General features: G+C 39.2%; 2 protein-coding genes across 8 annotated transcripts in view; both read right to left on the bottom strand.

Moving 5' to 3' along the window:
• KCNMB4 (potassium calcium-activated channel subfamily M regulatory beta subunit 4) overlaps window positions 1-8,285 on the bottom strand; it is a gene marked incomplete at its 5' end in the record, with an annotated part of 69,457 nt that extends 61,172 nt beyond the window's left edge. Inside the window, one exon of the mRNA XM_079715199.1 lies at window positions 7,950-8,285. Coding sequence (XP_079571325.1) covers window positions 7,950-8,285 — 336 coding nt within the window. The remainder of the gene's footprint in view (window positions 1-7,949) is intronic.
• Window positions 8,286-22,032: 13,747 nt separating this feature from the next.
• The window catches only part of CNOT2 (CCR4-NOT transcription complex subunit 2), a gene marked incomplete at both ends in the record, with an annotated part of 70,220 nt that continues 69,148 nt past the window's right edge, over window positions 22,033-23,104 (bottom strand). For all 7 annotated transcript variants that reach the window (XM_079715089.1, XM_079715090.1, XM_079715094.1 and 4 more), the window contains one exon: window positions 22,033-22,119. In XM_079715089.1, the coding sequence (XP_079571215.1) occupies window positions 22,033-22,119 (87 nt within the window). The remainder of the gene's footprint in view (window positions 22,120-23,104) is intronic.

Genomic DNA, 23,104 nt, shown 5'->3' with positions numbered 1-23,104 from the left:
AGGTAATTATAATCAGAATAGATCTTACTATCACTAAGCAGTATTATTGTCTGGTTTTCCATTCTTAAGAACTATCTTAAAATAAAGTTGTGTCAGTAAAGACAATTGTATAAATATATTTATTACACAGGAAAAACTGGATTAAACTCCTAAGATTTAGAATGTAATTTTCTAGGATTTAATTTCTGCTAATGAGATACAACATCAATATATGCTGCTGCAGTATTGTTAGATTACAACTAGCAAATTGGACATTGGATAAGGTTTCAAAGTCCATTTGGTCTACTGCATCAGTTAGATGAATGGCACAGAAGAATTTAGATGAATGGATATTTCTTCACATGCGCTTCAGTATACAGAGAATTTCTAGTGATCCAATCTGCTGGACTCTCTACTCAACCAAGCAAATACATGAAACAAGTTTGCTTGATTAGTTTATTTACAAAAATGATCATAAATTTAAATATTTTAATAAGCACATAGTTTCCTCCACCTTTTCTTTTGGCCATGCCACATGGCTTGTGGGATCTTAGTTCCCTGACCAGGGATTGAACCTGTGCCTCCTGCAGTGGAAGCACTGAGTCCTAACCACTTGACCACCAGGGAATTCCAGTTTTCAATTTTATAAGTGTTTATTTTAAAAGAAAAGAGGATATTACTAAAACTCAAAAGTACAAATTTTTACACATTGATTTATGTGACCTAGAGAATACCAAAGACACAGTATGAGGAATAGTAAGAAACATATGTAATATTAAAAACCATTCTGGGGGGCTTCTCTGGTGGCGCAGTGGTTGAGAATCTGCCTGCCAATGTAGGGGACACGGGTTCAAGCCCTGGTCTGGGAAGATCCCACATGCCACGGAGCATCTAGGCCTGTGAGCCACAACTACTGAGCCTGCGCATCTGAAGCCTGTGCTCCACAACAAGAGCGGCCACGATAGTAAGAGGCCCACGCACCGCAATGAAGAGTGGCCCCCGCTCGCCGCAACTAGAGAAAGCCCTCGCACAGAAACGAAGACCCAACACACCCAAAAATAAATAAATAATTAATTTAAAAAAAAAACATTCTGTTCAGTATTTTACTGTGAATATTTATGATAATTGTAATATAAATGTACTGTTTATCTAGGAACTCAATATGAAATTCTGCTAAAGACGGGAAAAAAAATGTTAAACCCAAGGTAAATAAAACTTGACATCTTCATTCATAAATGAGTACCAAATACATTTTAGATAAACAAAATTGACAACTGGTAAAAATCTTTATAATTCTGAGGCAAGTTTGTGTTAAAATATATTCATTTTTCCTCCAAACTTTAACTGAAATATATTGTAACATCACAAATCTCTCTTATAAAAGTAAAAAGTTTCTAATTAGAGTTTGAGATACATAATTTTGGGAGTTCTTACAAATAATTGAGATCTTCATAAAAGCATCCACAAATGGATGTCAGGGAAGGATTATAAGTAATCTCAGACAGGAAAATCCTAGCAGCCTGCAGATTAGATTGTTTCTAAAGAGCTATAATATAAGTGGATATTATCTGACCAAGTTTTCAAATATCTTATCATATTGGTCACCTACTCAAAAGCCTTCCTTGATTTCTGTATTAGCTTCCTATTGCTGCTATAGCATAAATTTAGTGGCTCAAAACAACACAAATGTATTACCTTACAATTCTGAAGGTCAGAATTCCAAAATGGGTCTCACTGAACTAATATCAAGACACCAGCTGGGCTATACTCCTTTCTGAGGCTCTAAGAAAGAATCCATTTTCTTGCCTTTTCCCACTCCCTTGGAAAAGGGGACTGCCTGCATTCTTTGGCTTGTGTCCTCCTTCTGTATTCAAAGCTGGCAACAGTCAGTTGAGTCTTCTTCAAATTGCATCCCTCTGACCTCCTCCTCCACATTTAAGGACCCTTGTGATTATACTTGGCCCACCAGGATATCTCCCTATCTTAAGGTCAGCTGATTAGCAAACTTCACTCATCTGCAAACGTAATTCCCCTCTGCTGTGTAACATAAGATATTCACAGTTTCTGGGGGTTAGGGTGTGGACATCCTTGGTAGCGGGCATTATTCTTCCTACCATGGCTTCCCAAGGTCCACCAAACCCATCCTATCTGTCAAGGACCTCTGCATTACTGGTCCCAATTTACTCTCCTGTCTTACCCCCAGGGCTCTGATCTTTGTGCCCTGGGTTCCAGCCACACCAGTTCACCTGCTGATCCTCCAATACAGCCCATACTCCACAGCTCCACAGCTTTGCTCCTGGCATTTTTCTCTTCCTTGATGTTCTCTTCATTCCTCCTTGCCTTTCCTCCCAAGATAAAAATTCTATTCATTCTCAAAATTTCATGGCAAATGCTTCATTCTCCAGGAAGCTTTTCCCCTAATCATTCCACTCTAGATGTTTCTGTCATATTGTTTGTACCTCCCAGCAGAACTTGAGGTTTTGCCTTGTTCGATACCTTATCTCCTCTGTTAGATAATGATCTCCCTGAGGGAAGAAACTCAAGAATTCATCCTCACTTGTATGTCAGTTAGGCATATCTAAAACTGAACCCTTGCTTTTCATGCAGACTCCTCCAAAATCACTCTTCCTCCAGTTTTCCTATCTAATAAAATAATCCTCCATCCCCAGCTGTGCTTGCCACAAACGTTGTAGTCATCCTCGATTCCTTTTTCTCCCATTCCTCACATCCAACCCATCAGTGGACCTTATCAATGCTACTCCCTGATCTAAGTCACCATCACCTTTCGCTGGTCCTATTGGACTCCCTATTTCCAATCTTGCCTTTGATCCTCTCGCCTTTGCACAAGTCAGTATGTGTGTGTGTGTGCGCGTGCGCACACACACACACACACACACACACACACACACACACATTCTGTTCTCATCTCAGCAGCCAGAGGGATCATTTAAATTTTTTAAAAGTCTGAGTCTGATTCTATTTCAGTCCTGCTTAATGTCAGATAGCTTACCATCATGCTTAGCCTAGAATCCAAAGTCCTTATAATGTTCTATAAGGCCCTAGCCTCATCTCCCACTGTTCTCTGCCTACTCACTGTCATCCTCACTGTTCCTCACACAGGCCTGGCAGTCACTTGCCTCAGAGCCTTTGCACTTGCTGTTGTGGAACACTCTTTCTCCAGATAGCCACATGATTCATTCCCTTATGTCCCTGATCATTAAGCCACTGATCATCTTTTCATGTTCTTTGGGTCTCTGGAAATATCACTTCATCAGAGCCACCCTCCCTGACCATCCTATGCAAAAGAGGAGCCTTCATTCCTTCTATCACTGTCTATACTTTTATGCTGCTTGAATTTTCTTTGCACACATATTGTTACATGATACTACATTATAAATCTATTTCTTGTCTGTCACTCTCCACTAAAATGTAAGCTCCATGTGGGCAGAGACTTTGTTCTGATCTCTATTCCAGTCCTAGAACCTGGAAACACACTCACAGCACAAAGTGGCAATTAATAAATATTTGTTAAATGAATGAACTCATCTTTGTATGTCCTCCCATTTTTTGCCCAGTTCTCTGATCATAATAGATGCTGAAAAAGTATTTGTGGATTACATTTTATGTACATCCCCAATATTACTTCATATCATCACCAGAGGAAAAACAACCATAGTAAGCTAGTTTTTCATGGAGAAATAAAGACTATAGACAAGCTGTCACAATTCAGATGAGCCTTTTATTACTTAGTTTTGATATGATGGACCTCCCTAGAGCACAAAGTATTGCACATTTAATTCAAGGATGGAGTTCAGAAATTAACCCTAGCAGACCACACCATCTACACAGGAGGTGTGTGTGTGCTGGGGGGGAGAGGCACACTAGTATGGATGTGTAGGAAACCAAGAAGGTAACTAAGCCACAATTCCCTGTCGTTCATTACATCCAATTTCAGGGTATATACTTAAAGCCTGAAGACTCTTCTAGTTCTTACCTAAGTTTTTATTCTCTTGAATGCATTTCTCTTACTTTTATAGGAGTACTGGTTTCTTAGAAATAGACGTTTGTCCTCTCTTTCTAGGTTTTTCATATCAGAGAAAGAAAAAAACTCAAAAATAAAACATATTGCCTCTAATCACCTGCTCTCTCTTGCTCCATATACAAGAGGCTGGTTTAAAAAATTCATCTTTTCTTTGCAATCCAATGTAATCAATGAGGCAAAAGCAAATGTTTGGAACTGCACAAGTGCATTTCATTTACATTAAACCAATTTTAAATGTTTGGAACTGCATAAGTTCGTTTCATTTACATTAAACTAATTTTAAATGATTCTCTTCTTTTCCTGCAGAATTTGAGTCCCACTTTCAAACCAACTCCCTATATTCAGTAGCATCAGTAACATCTTTTAACCCATACACACAAATATTAATCATAATGAACCTTTTCAGTTCTTATTTTACTTTTCTTGCACAACAGATGAGGACATTTTCTAAGCCAGTGTTTATTTTTACTCTGTCTACAGACTAGAATTACTTGTAGAACTTTTTAAAAAACACCAATGCCCAGGACCCACCAAAGACCAAGTCTGAATCTGTGAAGGCTGGACCCAGGCATCAGAATTTCTTTTTATCTTTTTTTTTTTTTTTTTTGGCCGTGACACGCAGCTTGTGGAATCTTAGTTCCCCGACCAGGGATTGAACCGGGCCCTCGGCAGTGAAAGCATGGAGTCCTAACCACTGGATTGCCAGGGAACTCCCCAGAATTTATTTTATTTTTATTATTTTTATTATTATTTTTTTGCGGTACGCGGTCCTCTCACTGTTGTGGCCTCTCCCGTTGCGGAGCACAGGCTCCGGATGCGCAGGCTCAGCGGCCATGGCTCAAAGGCCTAGCCGCTCCGCGGCATGTGGGATCTTCCCGGACCGGGGCACGAACCCGTGTACCCTGCATCGGCAGGCGGACTCTCAACCACTGCGCCACCAGGGAAGCCCCCCGAGAATTTCTTTTTAAAGTTCCCCCAGTGATTCTAATGTATGGCTATGGATGAGAACCAAACCTCTTAGCACACACAACTGCGAGTCACAAAGAGATAAGGCAGTGATGAGAACAGTAACCAGAGGAAGCTGACCCCAAATTTAGATTTTGCTACGGTCAATTCAAAGAGCAGATCCTTGCCCTGTGGATAATTAGGACTTGACTTGATAATTAGGATAACTGGCTTGAGTACTATATTACATGGCTGAATATGGTGATTGCTTTAGAAACAAGGATATGATTCAAAACATAAGTTGAATAGGACTTAAAGATATTTTAAAGAAATTATTAGTCAAAGGTCAAATTTATTCACACTGTCCTCTTTAGTAGTCTATGGCTTAAGATGTTAGATATGTGCAATATTCTTTCCCCTTCCCTGCTTTTTACTGTATCTAATGCAGCAAACTCAAGGGAGGGGAGAAAGTCCTTGTTCTCTTTTTCTAAAAAGAGATTTCCCAAATGGCTTCTTGTGGTAGTGGGCCATGAAGAAGAGAAAGTTGAAGGTGATTAGGATCCATGACACTGTGGGGAAGCTAGACATTCTACAAAGAGAATGGGTGGGGCACCCAGGCCTTCAATAAAAAGGTAAGGTCTGGGTAGCCGAGATGCAACAGCAGCGGGCCGTGGGTATTGCCTAATTGCAAAGGCACTGTGGAAACATTCTGCTTACATACTGGACTCGGGCACAATATTTTGGTTGAGCTGAATTTTTCCATCACTAATTGCTTACGAGAATTTCCAAATTGAGCACTTCATTGCTCAAAAGTCAAAAAGTGACTGCAAAAGAACATACTTATGTTCTATAAATGGTACAGTGCAATCATAATTTGGATAAAGAGATATATACTGCTTTGGCCGAGGAAACCTTGACTAAATTGAATGGGATGTTGTTCATCATTTTCTGTAACATTAACATATCTTTCTGCAGTTCTGTCATTTCTTGTATACTTTACTTTATAAAATCTTATTTTGTTCAGATACTTCTTCAAAACGATTGTTGCCAGGATCCAAACTGGCACTGGAAGAAAACTGATTATTTGCAACAAAAAGAGAGAAATATCAAATCCTAGGATTACATATAAAGCATTACCACTCCTTCCAAGCAATTTAAAAATCTATGTCCTAAATCTCAATTTATTTTTTTTGTCAGATCCTTCAAAATTACCTGGAAATTGTGAAGCAGCCTTTAGGTAGTAAATTCTATCTTCTCAATGTCTTGATTAGATATTAGCCACTGACTGAAAAACGTGTATGTAATTTATTAGTGCCTGAACCACAATCTTAAACTAATTAGCAATGTTTCACCAATTATAACAACACCTTTAAAATGATGAACTACCATATAATTTCTAAATCACTATTTCTTTTTGACACCTTTCTTTTATATTACTGATTTAATCCTGAAAAAAGCGATGTTTCTAAAACCCTGCAATTTGTTTTAAAATTCCTGAACGTTGAGCAGATTAATTTACAACATTTGTCTTTGAAACATTATTGCTTCTTCAAGACTTTGAACATTATACTCTATCTAAATTCTGTACTTCTATATTTACTGCTTATATATTATCTTCATTTTTAAAGTCCTCTTCCTTTGTTAGCAAGAGCATCTTTTTTAAGAGAAGTCATATATTTTTCTTTAAAGGAATTCCCTTTTTAAAATTTCCCCAATTCAAGAATTTACTGTTTAGGAGACAAGAACAAGAGGTTTACTGTAGAGAAATGATAAGCTTATTTTAAATACTTGTAAAATATTGAGATAGAATTCTTTTTTTGGATTGATATAATTATATCCTGTCACACTTAAAGTTGTTCCTGTGTACACAAGACTCATTCCCTTCTGGACAGCTTTCTTGCTTGATCTTCAAGCACTGCTCTCACAAAGAGGGAAAATGCCAGTAACTTTAAAGAAGATACACATCTTTACTTTGATAGTTAAGCAACAAGAAGAATAAAAAAGGCCAAGAGAAGAAAGAAAAAACGAAAGAAAATCCTTCTTGCAAAATCAGGTGTACTACAAAGCTCAATTAGTTCACAGACTGAGGAACTGCTTTTTATGTTTTTTTCTCCACTGGGAACAGTTTTCTGAGCGTCCCTCTCTCTGCTCTCCATCCCTCGAGTCTTAACCAGGTTTTTTCGTTTTTGCTTGTGAGAACGAAAAAAGTTGCAAAGGAAGGAATATTCGGTACATTTCACGGACGGTTTTCTATTTTCAGAAAGTTTTACCGTTTCCCAGGTGGCTCCCAATTGTTTCTAGACACACAGAGTCTGGGAGTCACTAGGTTCCCTCTAGACCCTTCTGAGAATCTATTTCATGAAATCTAGGAGTCCGCCGTACCCGCCCAAAATGGATCTACGGAGAATTTCGCGTTTGATTCCACGTCGTTTGTCGACCCACGAAAGTTCATCTTTGGACCTCAAGTTAAAAACGTCTGTCTAGAGTTAAAAGGCAAGGAAACCTCTAGCATCTTTCAAGGGGCTAAAAGACTCCCTGCACCTCCCAAGACGAGTTCTGGACGCGGCCAGTGGGAGCTCGGACCTTGACCATGCGACGGAGTAGGTGTATCCCCGCTAAGCACTGGCTTTAACCGGAGGAAAAGTTAACTTTCGGCTCCTTGCATTTCTCCAAAGTCAATCCTCTAGGGCCCTAACCTAAGCTGGGCCAAGGCCTCAAAATCTGGGACCAGGCAAGACAGGTGTGTAAAGAAAGCCTCCGGGCACCACGCACGGGTCGCCGTGCACAAATCCGCCTGAAGGACCGGGGGGCCCGGGGCTCCCCCATGTACTTACTCCTGGTTTGAGTATAGCCTGCGAAGCCTCGTCGCCTTCTGGTAACGCGAGCATACTCCGAGCCACCCCGCGAAGGGTCTAACACTGATGCTCCCCCCAAACCTCAAGATCTCCGCAGGAGCGAGGCATCCCTCACGGGGCGTCCTTACCTTGGGGTTGGTCAGGAGCTGGTGCTCGTCGCTGTGCAGTAGCGCCCTGGAGTTGGACTCGGAGTTGTTCACGTAGACCTGGACGCAGGGGTACTGCGAGGTGCCCCTGCAGTCGGCGCCACAGGTGAAGGTGCACTCGAACACCTCGCCGATCTGCTGCACCGACAGCACCGTGCAGTTGGCCGCCGTGGCTTGCAGATCCTGCAGCGCGGGACTGAGCCAGCAGAAACCGAAGATAAAGAGCGACACGACGCCGGAGATGATGAGAAACAAGCCGAGCCGGATGCTCTTGTCCTCGGCTTCCGTGTACTCGTAAGCCACCCGGAGCTTCGCCATCGCCCCCCACTCCCGGCGGCAGGCACGCTCCCCCCGCCCCCTCCCGCCCCCGGCGCAGAGCCCGACTGCCTCGGGCGGGAGGAGCCGCCGCCGCGCGACAGCAGGGGAGTGGGCGGCCAGGGGGAGCGCGCGAGAACAAAGGGGCAGAGGCCGGCGACGCCCCCGGCGGCGGCAGCACCCCCCACCTCCCCGCCCAGCCGCCGCCCGGGCCTCGGAGGCTCGCGGCGCTGCCGCGGTTTCAGAGCCTCCTGCACCCTCGGGCGCTCGGAGCGCTCGGGCGGCTCCTGCCTCCAGCGCCCCCTGCCAGCCTCCGCCCCCGCGCTTTCCCCGCCTCCCCCACCCCGCCTCCTCTCGCCCAGTGTCTCCCAGTCTCCATCGCCCGCCTGCCGCTGCTCCGCGGACTCGCCGGGCAGCTGCCCCGAGGGCAGGAGCCGCAGGGCTGAGGCGAGCCCGGGGGCTCCCCCGCGAGGGAGGCAGCTCCGCCCGGCCCCACCCGCCGCCGACCGGAGTCCTCCCGCCCCGCCCCGGGGCGTTTCCCGTGGGCGAGGGGCGGGCGAGCTCCGGGGATAGCGGCGGCTGGCGCTCGGGATTCTCGTTAAATCCCTTTGGAGGGACATCCGAGATAAAAGCTTAGGGTCAATATAATTTAACCGGAGTGAAAGTTTAAAACACAAAACAAAAAACAAACGAGGGAGAGGGTGTAGCGCAAGTGAAGCGGCGGGAATTTTGAACTCCAAACGGGGATTGGTCAGCCAGCGGGGAGAGTGAGCCAGCGGCCAGGCGGCGGGCGCTCCGGGGAAACGGGCCGCCGGGACCAGCAAGACTCGGTTGGAAACCCCTGGGCGAGCGGCGTGCGCTGGGGGGCGCCCCCGGGGAAACCCTGGCGCCAGTTCCCACGCTTGGGGCGGGAGCGCACGCTTGGGGCGGGAGGCGTGACACGCTACCGCCCCCTCCCCGCCAGCGAGCGCTGTAACGGTCGGGCCTCAGGGTCCCGGCGCTGCCAACCGCCCCAGCGCAGCCGGCCCTCCCCCAGCCCCAGCCCGGCCCGGAGGGCAGCAGGAGAGGAGTCAAACAGGTTGAGTCAGACGGAGTTTGCAGTGGAGGCAACGCACGTGGGGGCAGGAACCTGCGACCGGCAAGACCCGGGAAAGTCGCTTCCTGGGTCTTGGGTGGACCTCGCGGCAACTTAGGTCTCCGGCTGCCGGGTCGACCCCAACTCAATTTGCCCTACGGCTGGGGCTGACTGAGTAGGGACCGGAGGAAACAGGTGCAGAGGTTTGCAGCCCTGGAAGGAGACACCACTTTCCCCATCAGGACCGTCCCCTCGTTCCCGGCCTCCTGAGAACAGGATCTTCTCTGTTCTGTCTCCCTCCTTAGGAGTCTTGCCACCCTTGGCCCATCCCGGAATTTGTAGATGAGCTTTCCAGGAGCGCTGTGCAAGGCGATAGCGGCGTGCAGACTCACGCTGGGACAGGTACCGTTCCTAGAGCTGCGTCCTGCTCTCTTAATTCTTCCCTCCACACCCAACTCCCCACCTCGCCCGCGCATACCTTCAGCCTCTATACTTTTCGTGACCTTTAAAAAAAAAAGTTAAGATGATCTTTTTCCAAACCACACTTCTATCAAAACATCAAACTTGGAGAACTATTTCGACCTACATTTTGAAGACTCAGAATGTTCACTTTGCAAAATATATAAAGATATATTTTTCTTGACTTGCAAGTCCCAAATGAATATACTCTTAATTAAATTCAGTTATGTTCCTGATGAATATGGAAACACCAAGTCATGGAATTCTTGACTTCTCTTTCTTGGATTTCAAATGTTACTTTACTGGTGTAGTACTTTTCAGCTGAAGTCCCGATCTGCTACTTTGAAGTACTCCTTGATGTGGCAGGTAACAGTATTTCCAAGCAAGGGGTAAAGCAAGTTTAATTACAGGAAGACCCTAAGTGTTTTTCTGAATAAATTAAGAAGGTGCAGGGTTTGGAGAAGACACTTTGTACTTTAATACCTATCAGGTTTTAAGAGACTAGATTTCTTTCCTTCTTTACCTAGGAATTATATTATTTTCTTCCCTTTCTGTTGGCATAAAGACAATTGTTAGTGGTTACACACACTACCTGAAAGGAAAAGTGAGTTTAATAGTTGAAGCAGCTTAACCTAAGATCACAGATTTTCAGCGTGAATCTTTTTCCTACGGCAGGTTATAATTATCTTCCTTTTCAAGAAGGCTAAAGCCAATCTAAGATCTGAGGCAGTGGTTAGCAAATAAGATCCTGTTATAAGATCTCATAGCTCTGATATGCTGAGCAACTTGACCTTGAGGCAGAATTAATTCCTATAGCGTTCATAAAACACAGGGATGGGGGTGTCTAAAAATAATTTAATGATTCATTTTTCAATGATTCCAGAGCTCAAAGAGTTCTGTGAATGAACCCTTTGCCTCAAAACTGAAGCAAGATGGTCTTCCAAGTAAATCTAGAGAACAAACATCAGAAAATTCTGTCTTAATTTAACTTAAATTCTTAAAGGCTTTTAAATCCATTTTTTCAAGTTCTGCATTTAGTCACTGTCCTTCTTTATAATTATTCTAAAAGTATTTGAAGAAACTGTTGCCATCTAGCCTTCTGTTCTTTAAACATTTACTTTTCTCCTCTTATTTCCTATTTTTAAATTAGCTTGCTTCTCTTCTGAACTTTTCATTATTTCATGTGTTTCTTATTGAAAGTCAAACATATCAAAAGACTTTCCAAATTTCTGTTTTATCCTTAATGGAACACTGTGTTTGTTATCAGTTTCATTTATTTGAGGTGGGGCTGCCTTTTCACATTTCCAAGGAAGGTTGGGTATGTCAGCTTCTCAGTTTCTGAAAACAGGTCATCATTGACTCTCTTAAGTTAGAATAGTAGTAAGACCCCCCCTGGGACGTCAGAGATGCTAAGCTCTGAGGTCACTGAGCATCTTGTTTCCCGTGGAGGGCAGAGGCACAGGAAAAAAGAAAAAGAAAAGTGATTCCTTTCTTTGCATAGTTGTCCACCAGTTAAAATTAAGATTAAAACTGCAATACTCAGAACCAGACTGACTTATTTGATGTGCTTCATTGTCTACAACAATGTTTTCAGGAGAATCATGGCCAAGCCTTGATGAAGTTCTTTTTAAGAGAAAAATAAAATCTATCTAAACAAGGACATTAAAACCATTGTTCTTTATAGTTTGTTCTCATGATCAGTATTCTTCAAGAAGTTCTGTGACTGATGTTAAAGTTGCAATATACAATTTCGTATGTATATATACTTTTATTGAAAGATTCTAAAAAGAATGATCATAAGTAGGGCTTTGGTATCCTAGGAATAGAAGGGAATTTGGAATATGTTGGGAAAATGTTTATACATGGTTTTAAAAATTGGTACATTGTGAAGTTTTTCAATAACAAACTGCTACTGTACACTTGGATAGCTAAAATATATAGGGGAGAAAATTAATACTGTATCATCACCTTTTCTCATTAAAATTCACATGCTGGATAGGTTTTAGACATTTGCAACTAGAATAACTAGGTAAGAATAAATATGAATGAAAGCATGAGTGATCCAACAACAAAAAATATATAGAGAGAATTTATCCTTTCCATTTAGCTTATATAACTTTAGATTTTGTTATTGTCACAGAAAATTAAGTTTCCTTTTTATTTGGTCTTAACTTAAAAAATGCTTACAGTTGTACTAAATCGTTTCCAGCTTGCTGATATTAACTTTCTTGCCATGCTTCATTGTGAATGTTAAATATTTGTTATTAGCTTGAGAATTTTACATTTGAAATAAATTTCCTGTGTGGCCACTATCTTTTCTAATTACATTTATTTTTTTCCTATCCGTAAACTTTACCTATTATATTGAGCATATAATTTTTGAGGACACTACTTACTATTTCTAAATATTTATAATCATATTACAGCAGGAAGGGATCTTAAATATTACCTAGCTACATATTAAGCAGGAGAGCTTCCAAAGACTTTGCATTTTGTTTGAAATAGTAAAGAATGATTATTAAAAAATATTTTTTCAAAGTTCAAATTTGTTTGCATACAGCCTTTATTTTTGCAATTGAAAAAGAAAAGCAAAAAGCACAGATAATCACTTCATATTAGTAAATTCATAATACTGTACTGGAAGTGCTGGCTGGATTTCCTAAATTCTTGCCACCTATCATGTTAATGGAAGTGAACTTCTATGGGAGGTATATATACACATATGTAGTAAAAGGGAAATCAGCTTTGAAATTGGAAAGCAAGAAGCTAAGAAATTCTGGTCTCAACATTGAGTAAATAGTATATAACTGATGTTCTTAGATTGTTTCCTCCTCCCCATACAAAAGGTTTTGAACTAGAAGATAGTTTTAACATTTCATGATTTTTATTCCAAGTTGATTTTGTTCTTCCCATGTTCTTCAAAAACTTGGGTATTACACTCTAACGGCACCTAGTCCTGTTAAAGGGTCTTTTTGTTTGTTTGTTTGTTTGTTTGTTTTTGCGGTACGCGGGCCTCTCACTGTTGTGGCCTCTCCCGCTGCGGAGCACAGGCTCCAGACGCTCAGCGGCCATGGCTCACAGGCCCAGCCGCTCCGCGGCATGTGGGATCCTCCCAGACTGGGGCACGAACCCGTGTCCCCTGCATCGGCAGGCAGACTCCCAAGCACTGCGCCACCAGGGAAGCCCTAAAGGGTCTTTTAATAATTCCCAAATATGGAGAGCACCTCCTAGTACAGTGACTAAAAGGGAGAGTGTTTGTCTTTGGAGAAATGGACCAACACCTACTGAACACCTACTATAAGCAAATGCTCTAATTTAATCTTACCGTGAGATGACGAGGAACAAGATTAAGTAACTTTCCAAGATTGCACATGTATTGACTACGGCAGATTACAAGACCCATTCTTTTTCTACTGTACTATACCATCTCTAAGGAATTTCTGTATTTAATAAAAAAGAAATGTAGGTAATACAAGTAGATTTTAAATGTGCTTATATACTTATATTCAAGTATGGTTAGGCTTGATCAACATCCATATTGTGAAACCTGACTATGAAGGGGGGGGCAGTGGGTAGAGAATCAAGGAGCTGATGATTTAATCTAATCCTCCTGTTTAATTTTACTCTGAAACACTTGTGTTGAAAATAGCTCTTTTTTAGATGCATAGCAAATATAAGTAGTACTGTTTTATGCAGGAGAGGGAGATTAAGTGTAGTATTTAGGTTTCAGAGAGACTTGTTAGAAATTCAAGCTATTCAAAGTAGAAGTAAACACAGGGAACAACTAGATGTTAATACAAGTCATTAAATAGTTCTAGGGTAGAAGAAAAGCCTATCCTCTTAATGCACGGAATCACCTAATACTTTTAATAACAGTTTCCTTGCTTTTGCTTGGACACTTCCAGTGATGACAAATTCATTAACTCCTGGGACTCCCCTGGTGGTGCAGTGGTTAAGAATCCACCTGCCAATGCAGGGGACACGGCTTCGATCCCTGGTCCGGGAAGATCCCACATGCCGCGGAGCAAGCAAGCCCGTGCGCCACAACTACTGAGCCTGCGCTCGAGAGCCCACGAGCCACAACTACTGAGCCCTCATGCCACAACTACTGAAGCCCACGCACCTAGAGCCGTGCTCCACAACAAGAGAAGCCACTGCAAGGAGAAGCCCGCGCACCACAAGGAAGAGTAGCCCCTGCTCTCCACAACTAGAGAAAGCCCACGCAGCCAAAGACCCAATGCAGCCAAAAATAAATTTATTTAAAAAAAAAGAAAGAAAAATTCATTAACTCCTAATGCTACTCATCTGATTTTTGGACCTTTTAAAAATGTATGATGTACAATTTACTTTCTTGTAAATTGAAATCTGCCTTGCCATAACATCCATGTAAATATCCTTATTCTGCCCTCTGGTGTTACACAGGTTAAAGATAGTCTGCCTTACAAATGATAATCTGCCTTACAAACTTCAGATGTGGGAAGATAACTGTCATGTCCTTAGGCCCTTTCTTCTTATGCTCATCTTAAATTTCTTCAGTATTCTCTTTTGATATGGTTTAGAAAACTACGGTCATATCCTTACCCCAAAATGCTAAGAAAAATAGATAATTTGAAGTTGGAAACATTCCCTAAAACTAGAGTCTGCACTTTCTTTTCCATGTTATCTAGTCTACAAACACTTCTAGGATGGTGGGTTTTGTTGTTCACTAATTAACATTATGATTGCAAAATGATTTGGGCTCATATTTATTAGACAGAATTGGGATTCCAAAAAGTGATGTGCAAGTCAACTAATTTAATATTCAAATATTAAATCATTTAGAATAAGCTGAAAAAAATAATTTTTAAAAACAGGTATAATTTTCACTCAATAAAGGGACATAACTTGTTTTATATTTCAAGAATATTAACCATTTGAAGATAATAAATTACTTAAAACATTGAAAATAAAAAATCAAACATGTCTGACTCCTAAGGGGAGAAATATTTAACAGCTCAAATTTTCTCTTAAGACAGACTATTTTTCATGCAACTGTTACATATGGTAATTAAAACTGCATCTTAAAATAAATGTTCAGTATGTAACAGATTTAAAGGTAGCTTCAAAGCACTCTGGCTGCCCCAAATCTTTATTTTTGTACAAAGGATGAAACTATTTATGTCATTCCTGCATGTATTTTTTTCCTCATTGAGCTGTATATTTTTGAATAATCATCAATTTCAAAGTTCAAAGTTTTGTCATTAAAAATGAGTATCCATTGAGCTGGTCTGAGAAATAATCAAGTTCACCCAGCCACTTGTTGACATCATAACACTTGAAATTTGATGCATTTCTTCCAAAATGTTTAAAGAACTCTCATGTGTTATTCCTAAAATTATCTTCAGTATATACTAGAGAATAGATTAGTTTGGAAGAAAAACATCACTTGTTGAAAGTTTTAAAAATTAAATTATGTGGTCAAAACGTTACTTAGGCTAAATACAAATGCATGTTAGCAGAACATTATGTTTCAGGATATGCTTATGAAAATTAATAAGAGACTAGCTCTGATTCATAGTGAAAATTTCTGTTTTCCTCACCTAATATCCTCAATTATTGCTTAAAGGAACTACCACTTGGGGCATAGGGCGTTTTATTTCACCTTCTCTAACAAAAATGTCGAAATATATTTGTGGTGTGGTAGAAGCCTATCAGGCCTTGGAAATGAAAACTTAGTTTTGCTATAGAGAAGGTAAGTAGGTTATTAGCTAAAGTATTTTGGCAAGTGTCAAGTGGTGGTCATAAGCTATTAGACTATGCAATAATTTGGGTTTTCAACAGAGATAGGAAATTATGACAATGAAGACTATCATCATTGTGAATTTTCAAAAAGTCATTCATTTAGGGACTTCCCTGGTGGCACAGTGGTTAAGAATCCGCCTGCCAATGCAGGGGACACGGGCCCGAGCCCTGGTCCGGGAAGATCCGACATGCCTCGGAGCAACTAAGCCCCTGCGCCACAACTACCGAGTCTGTGCTCTAGAGCCCGCGAGCCACAACTACTGAAGTCCGTGAACCTAGAGCCTGTGCTCCGCAACAAGAGAAGCAGCCGCAATGAGAAGCCCGCGCACCGCAATGAAGAGTAGCCCCCGCTCGACACAACTAGAGAAAGCCCGCGCGTGGCAACGAAGACCCAATGCAGCCAAAAATAAGTTTTTTTTTAAAAAAAAAGAAGTCATTTAAATGACCGAGGGAAAACTGTGGCAGACAACGGAAAATATTTAGCTTTTTAAACTGAATATTGAATTCTTATGATAAACATATTAAAATCTTGTCAGGTCGTAGTATTTATACAACAGGATGACTGGATTTTAAAAAAAGTTTGTTGATGGACATAGAGTTGATAATGCACATAGCTGCCCTTAGCAGTTTTTATGCATACAAATTGAAGTGGAAATCTAGCAAAAATATCCTTAGGAAATAGCTAAGATTTGAGGGGGGGGGGAAGCATCTTTGTTTTGTTATACTTGGAAATGGATTTAGCTCTCATATTCTGCTCTAATAAATGCTACTGTAATAATGTAGTTTCTGCACTAGAACACTAGTTGATACAGTAGAAAGTATCAAGTAAAAATGCCCCCGATACACAGGAATGCATTATCCCAAGGTCAACTTCGTTGGGTTTCACCAGAATTTTATTTTATTCTAGTTAATACACAGTAGGCAAAGTATAGTTTAAGTGTAATTGGTAGTTCACTAACTTCAGAAATGACTTGTGATACTTAACTAAATTTTGTATTCTTGGACTCTCCCTAGACATTCAAAAATCAGAGTATGTAAACATAAGGCCTAAAATATGTATTTTAATATGTTTTACAGTTGATTCTTATGCACATTGTTTGAGAGTTACCTAACTAGAGGGTAACTTTGACTCTGGTGAGCTCCTGCAGTGGTCTAAATTCAAACTGAGCTTCTTATAATCAAATTTAATGATCAGTTTTCTTTATGAGTAAGAGGATTATTACTTAATTTTTGTGATCACTACTGTGGCAAAAAACAGGAGATTGCGCACTAATGCAATGTATAATTGCAGGCTGAAATTCACCTCAAAATTTAATAACTATCTCTTCACTCCTTTGAATGTAGAACTACATACATAAATAAATCTGGTAAATATACACATACATATAATTTACTATTTGTTGTGCTTTAATGTTTCATGTTCCTATTCCAAAATTTTAAAAAAAGTTGAGGGAAGTTGTCTTAACTCTTTTTTGATTAAATTCCTTTCCAAAGATATTGCAGTAATTTAAAATAAACCTTACCTATGACTCAGAGAAGAGCGCATTTTAGACTAGGTCAGTGTTTTAAGTATATAATTTTTAGCCCTGATGACACCTTCTTCAACTTCAGGTGAAGAAGAGTATCAACATCTTAAAAGAGCTGAAGTTATCAAATCCAACATTATTCTCAGTCCTCTGAATAGCAAGTGATAGTCATCTAGTTTCTGCTTGAACGTTTTTGTTGATGGAATCCTCACTTCATGAAGCATTTAATACCGTGGGACAGCACCTTAAAATAGAGAACCAAAATGTCTCAACTTCCACCTGCTGGTTTGAGACTCGCCCTCTTCTTCATCTAAGACCTTCTTATATTTGAAGACAGCTGTTATGTCTTCCTTAGTTGTCCACTGTCTCCTCTTCAAAGGCTACATCTCATCAACTCAATTCTTCCCATGCATGACATCTTTGAAATTGCTATGCATTTTGTAGTTGGTGATTTCTCATACTTCAATTTAACTTTTTCCTTAGTGATATACAAAATAATGGTGTACCTTAAAATTGTTGGCAAACAGGTTTGCTGAAATACAGTAATCCCACTTAAACATTTTTTCAGTCAATGACAGGAACTCTTGAGGTCACCCAGTTCAACTCCTTACCTTATATACAGAACACTGTCCAGCCCGTCTCTCCTCGGTTATGTTGGATGAGGTTGAATTTAATGCCTTACAAACCAACTCATTTCAAAATCTCAATTACCTCAGTTACATTTTAATATTGTGCTGAAATCTTTCTTACGGATCATAGTTCTGCCCTTCAGTTACACAAATGAAGTGTCTTTCACTGACAGCTCTTGAGTTTGATACTTGAAGTCAGTACTGTTTCCAAAGTTTACTCTCTAATGCTAAACATTCCTTCTTCCTGTTTTTTTTTTTTAATGATATTTTGGGGATACTCAAAAACCTACCTCATGATGCTATGCTGAAGACAGATGTATTAATGCATGTAAAACACTTAGTATGTTGCTTGGTGGCTAGAAGGCATGCCACATTCTCTTCTTCTGCCTTCCCCAGTCATGGCAGCTCTTAAAACACAGCTGACTTCCTACCTTGTTCTGAGCACTACTTTTGTTAATGTAGTTGAAGATTACTTTAGTATTTTTGGCAATAAAATCACAATTTACATTGATCTACATATGAACCACTCTTAAGCCATGGTATATTCCACCATCCTTTTAGAAACCAAAGTGTAAAACTAAGTAATTATCCTGGTGCAATATGTCCTATTTGATGTAACTTAAAAAAAAAAATTACTGGGTTAGATTTAGATTCCAATTTTGACTTTCAATGTGTTTATTTGCTTCATCTCCTAGATCTGTCATTTATTCATGGTATGATATAATTCATCGGTAACACTAGCAGCAAGGAGAGAACCTTGTGACATGCCATTAGGATCTAGGTTTTAAAGACAATTGAGATATGTCTGGCTTATTTTCCAGAGACTTGTTTTAACAGAACCAGTTACCAAGTATTCCTGTATCTTCTTTGTTAACTACACAAGCCATGGTTAAGAGAGAACGTTAAAGACAGACATTCCCTTTCTTTACACACATGCACATTTAGGTTTTCAGCAACTTTTTTGCAAAATTGATGCTATTAACCAAATTTAAGTTAAAATAAGTGCAGCCATGCTCAGATGCCAAAGAATGGAAGATCTATGGTTTTGGAATGAAGGAGGATTCAGAGGAAGGATCAGTTAGAAAGGGTAGAGTGGGAAAAATTTGAAAGTTTTGAAAATTAATTGAAAATCCTTAAAAAAGATTCTCTTGAAAATGGAACTACAGCAAAAAAGTTATTTCAAAGCCAACTGCTTTAATCTGTACATTTTCAAATTATCAACTTATACCATTCAATCAACATGTATTTACCAAGCACCTACTGTGTCCCTAGTTCAGTGGCAAAAAGGAAAAGACCAGTTAAATGGTTTATATACTGTAAGAATTTAAATAAATTTTCAGTTCTTAATTAAAATTTGTTGTATCTAAGGAAAACTATCTGTGCAATGAAAAATCCCTGAAAATGGAGTTTGTTATAGTATCACCACAAGAAGCATAAAATATATTTGCAACTAAATAGCTGAAAGGCCTTTCCTTTGCAACTAAATAGCTTGTTTCCAGAAAGCCAATTATAGTATAATCACAGAAATTATTTAACATAATGTACATGACACTAGTTATATAGGGAAAAATTAAGATTAAATCTAAGAAAGAAAATTTGAAATATTAGTTTATGTCAACTTCTGTACATGTACAATATAACCACAAGTTATAAAACCAAGGAATATAACAGTGTGTTATATTAAAGAGTTTAATATCATATTTTAAAGATTTCAAATAGAATTTTAAAACTTGGATTTGGAGTCAAGAACATGGTAATTTCTGACAAGTTCTGACAATTTTATTAACAAGTTATAAAAAGTTGGTTTACATGTAAGAGTTTTCTCATTTTGATGATTCAGGGTATAGAATTCAGAAAACTGGAAAAGTGTGCACTTAAAACTTTGCATATGGCAGTTAAAGCAAACAGCCAGAGGCCAGACAACAAACCACTTGAGCTATTTTGTTTTTGAGTCATTCACACAGTACCTACCAGTCATGATGGTGGTGACACTTTATACTGTTATGTTTATATTCATAAGAATAAAGATCCCCTTCTATTTTTTTTCTTTCCAGCTGTTTCTTATGATTATGTAGGAAAAGTTACATTTTACGAATAAATTATGATGAAAAAATGTAACCTCTTTTTAAGAAATCGATTTCTGGATTTAACAGGTATCAACTTATATATGTGTTCTGTGAAGTTTTTTTGCACAAAAAAACTAGAATACATAAATTCCATTTTCCTACAGAAGAGATGCTTTGGTTTAAATCTAAAGATTAAAAAATCCTGATATTTTTATGTCAGTTTCTCGTATCTCAAAATATAGAAAAAGGTAAATCTTAAGTCATTTTATATTCCTGATATACAAATACAGCAAGGTCATAAATGTTTCATTTTCAAACATGATTTGGTACATGTCAATAAACTTCCTTTTTTTGTGTGTGTGTGGTACAGCGGGCCTCTCACTGTTGTGGCCTCTCCCGTTGCGGAGCACAGGCTCCGGACGCGCAGGCTCAGCAGCCATGGCTCACGGGACCAGCCGCTCTGCGGCATGTGGGATCCTCCCAGACCGGGGCACGAACCCGCGTCCCCTGCATCGGCAGGTGGACTCTTAACCACTGCGCCACCAGGGAAGCCCCAAACTTCCACTCTTCATAGAAAAATACATTAAAAATGAAAATTTAAAGAATGAACTTTTTTGTTTTTTTACTTCTATCTCTAGTTCTGCTTTCATAGCTTCAGTCTTCAAACATTTTAAAATATAGTATCTGTAGATGGAAAAGAATCCCTCAACTTGTATGTGAAATAACCAGGAGATCAAATTGAAAGGGAAGTCTACCCCACTCCTCCTCTTTGGCTTACCTTAATTTGCACATTACTTCTTTAAGATATATCTCAAAGGTCTGACAAGAAATATCTTATACACTTCTCACAAAAGCAGAGTATTTTGATTGGGTCTCAAGAGTGTTCAGGAAGTTTTATTTCTAATGCTGCCATTATTCATTTAAAAAATAGTTTTCTCTGTTCTGAACTTGGTTAATACTAAGAATGTCTACATTTTTAACCTAGAAGTGAAACGGTATATGGTTCCATTAAATAAGCTGTCAAAAGCTGGAAAAAAAAGACTATGTTTTAAATCGTTTAGTCACACCATTCAGTTGTAAAACTTTAGGTTGTTTTTCCTCTGTTTCTCATGTTGAAGAAATAATTTCACAATTTCAAATCAAAGTCAACACTGCAGTGAGGAGAGCTTTTCTACTTTATTACAAAGAGAAGAAGCCTTTATGTGGTCAGAAAATACAAGATTGATCTTTTTTTCTCTTCCTATGAAACGCTGCTGTTCAAACAGCCAGAGTGAATTGTCTCAGTTCACTTCTTTAAGTCCCATCACATTCACTTGGGTATGGATGTCCTTGGCTGCTGAAAATCTGGCCCTTTAGTGCACAGGGCGACAAAGTCCCCTGACCAGCAGTTCCAGAATGTCCCATTTTCATATATTGCATCCATGCACACCTCCTAAAAATGAGGTACAGCAGGGCAAACATTTTCCAAAATAGATGTCATATATATAATATATACACATTCGTACATACATACCTTTATTCATGTGATGTCCAAAAATTTAAAAAAAATGTACACATTTATTACAAAATCGTAACAAAGACTGGACAGTGTTTTGCTCATTCTGGAAAGATGAAGCTCAGTAATAACACAACCCTGGAAACCATCCAGAGATTGTGGCAATATCTTTCTTCTAAACAGTCATATATTCTTGCGTTAAGCTTGGCGAAACTGCCTTTCAAAAACAGAAGGGGAAGTAAAATGAAGGAAGCAGACCTTGCTCATCTTTCCAAATGAAATACGAGAAGGATCTTCACATAAAAATGCACAAACATTTGTTATTTTATTACCAATAGTGCTACAATGAACAATGCAAATTTTGTGGTCTAATTCTGCTGAGTCTTTTGTGGGTTTTCTTTTTTACATTTTAGAAACTAAACGGTAAACTTTTGTCAGTGTACTTGCTTGTCTTTACAGACCCAAGTCTGTCTGCTGGCAAAAAAGAAAATAAATGAAAAAATTCAGACCCTGCTTGAACTAGAGAAAAACAAATTACAAATTTAGTTGTTGGGCAGCACGTAATTAGTAAGGCAGGACCTCAAATGGTGACCCTTTGCGTAAGCCAATTGCCAGATCCTCAAGGAATTAAAACCAGGGTGCCTGAGCCACATCAGTTCTGCAGTTACGTTGAGTATTGTGCTGAGACAGCCATACCCCAAGAAAAGGGAAGTCTTTTTTTAGAAGGCTTGCTGAGCAGGGTTGTAGTTGAAGGTGGATGGCAGGTGAGGCCGTTCTTCTAATTTGTCATATTCCAGATGGAACTCCTATAAAACCAAATTTTAAAATTTAGATGATTTGCTTTCGTTTGACCTCACATTTTTGTCAAAATATATTTTATTTACTATATGAACAAATAAAATAACTACAGGTATGAGAATGAACAGAGATATTAACTCTTTTTCCCACTAAGTAAAATATAGCTTGAAGAAAAATAATATGCTGTAGTTTCTATCTGATAAGTATAAAAATGTAGACTTTCTGCATAAGAGCCAGAGACTAGTCATGAACATTTATTTTATGACACAGAAATTCTATGCATTTTATTTTGCTCAAAAATAAAAGTTTGAAGGGAGCAATTACTATATCACTAATAAAAAGCATTGAAAATTATAGGATATTTAAAGTAAAGCTACCTTCAATGAAGTATAAAACTTAAAACTTTACTTTTTTTTTCCATGAAAAAAGTTTAGAAATAAAGGCCTTTCCAATTTGTCTTATCACATGTTTTTTTTAAAAAAGCAAACAAAGTTATTCTAAACTTGTTACCTCGGGAAAACAATGAACTTAAAACTCACACATCTCCAGACTTCCCATTTCACAAACCCAAAACCCTGAAAAGATGTAACTGACACCCCAAACTAGACAGTGGTTTTGCTGTAGGCACATCTGAAGATGAACTATATAGCTCATTTTAATTAAACTTTCAAAACACTACATGAATTTTAAAATTTAAGAATGGTGAAGCAAATTCTTCATGATACTCCCCCAAGATCAAGAGTGCAGAATATGACTCTGTATATTTAAAAAAAGCAAACCAAAAACATACCTTTTTAAATCCAAAACCTAGAGGTTCGAAAACTACTAATTCTACAACCTGAATTCAAGTAGCACAAACTATCTCAGTTTTAATCCCATTTAAAACACTATGAACCATAATATGTATTATGTACTAAAGAAAGCCAACAAGTAATGTTAGTACCATGGCTTAACATATTTCACCTTATCTGTCTTATTTCAAATTAATCCCAC

The sequence above is a fragment of the Hyperoodon ampullatus genome (assembly GCF_949752795.1).
Source record: "Hyperoodon ampullatus genome assembly, chromosome: 11".
NCBI lineage: Eukaryota > Metazoa > Chordata > Mammalia > Artiodactyla > Ziphiidae > Hyperoodon > Hyperoodon ampullatus.
The sequence above is the reverse complement of the archived record's forward strand: the minus strand, read 5'-3'. Positions and strand labels throughout refer to the sequence as shown.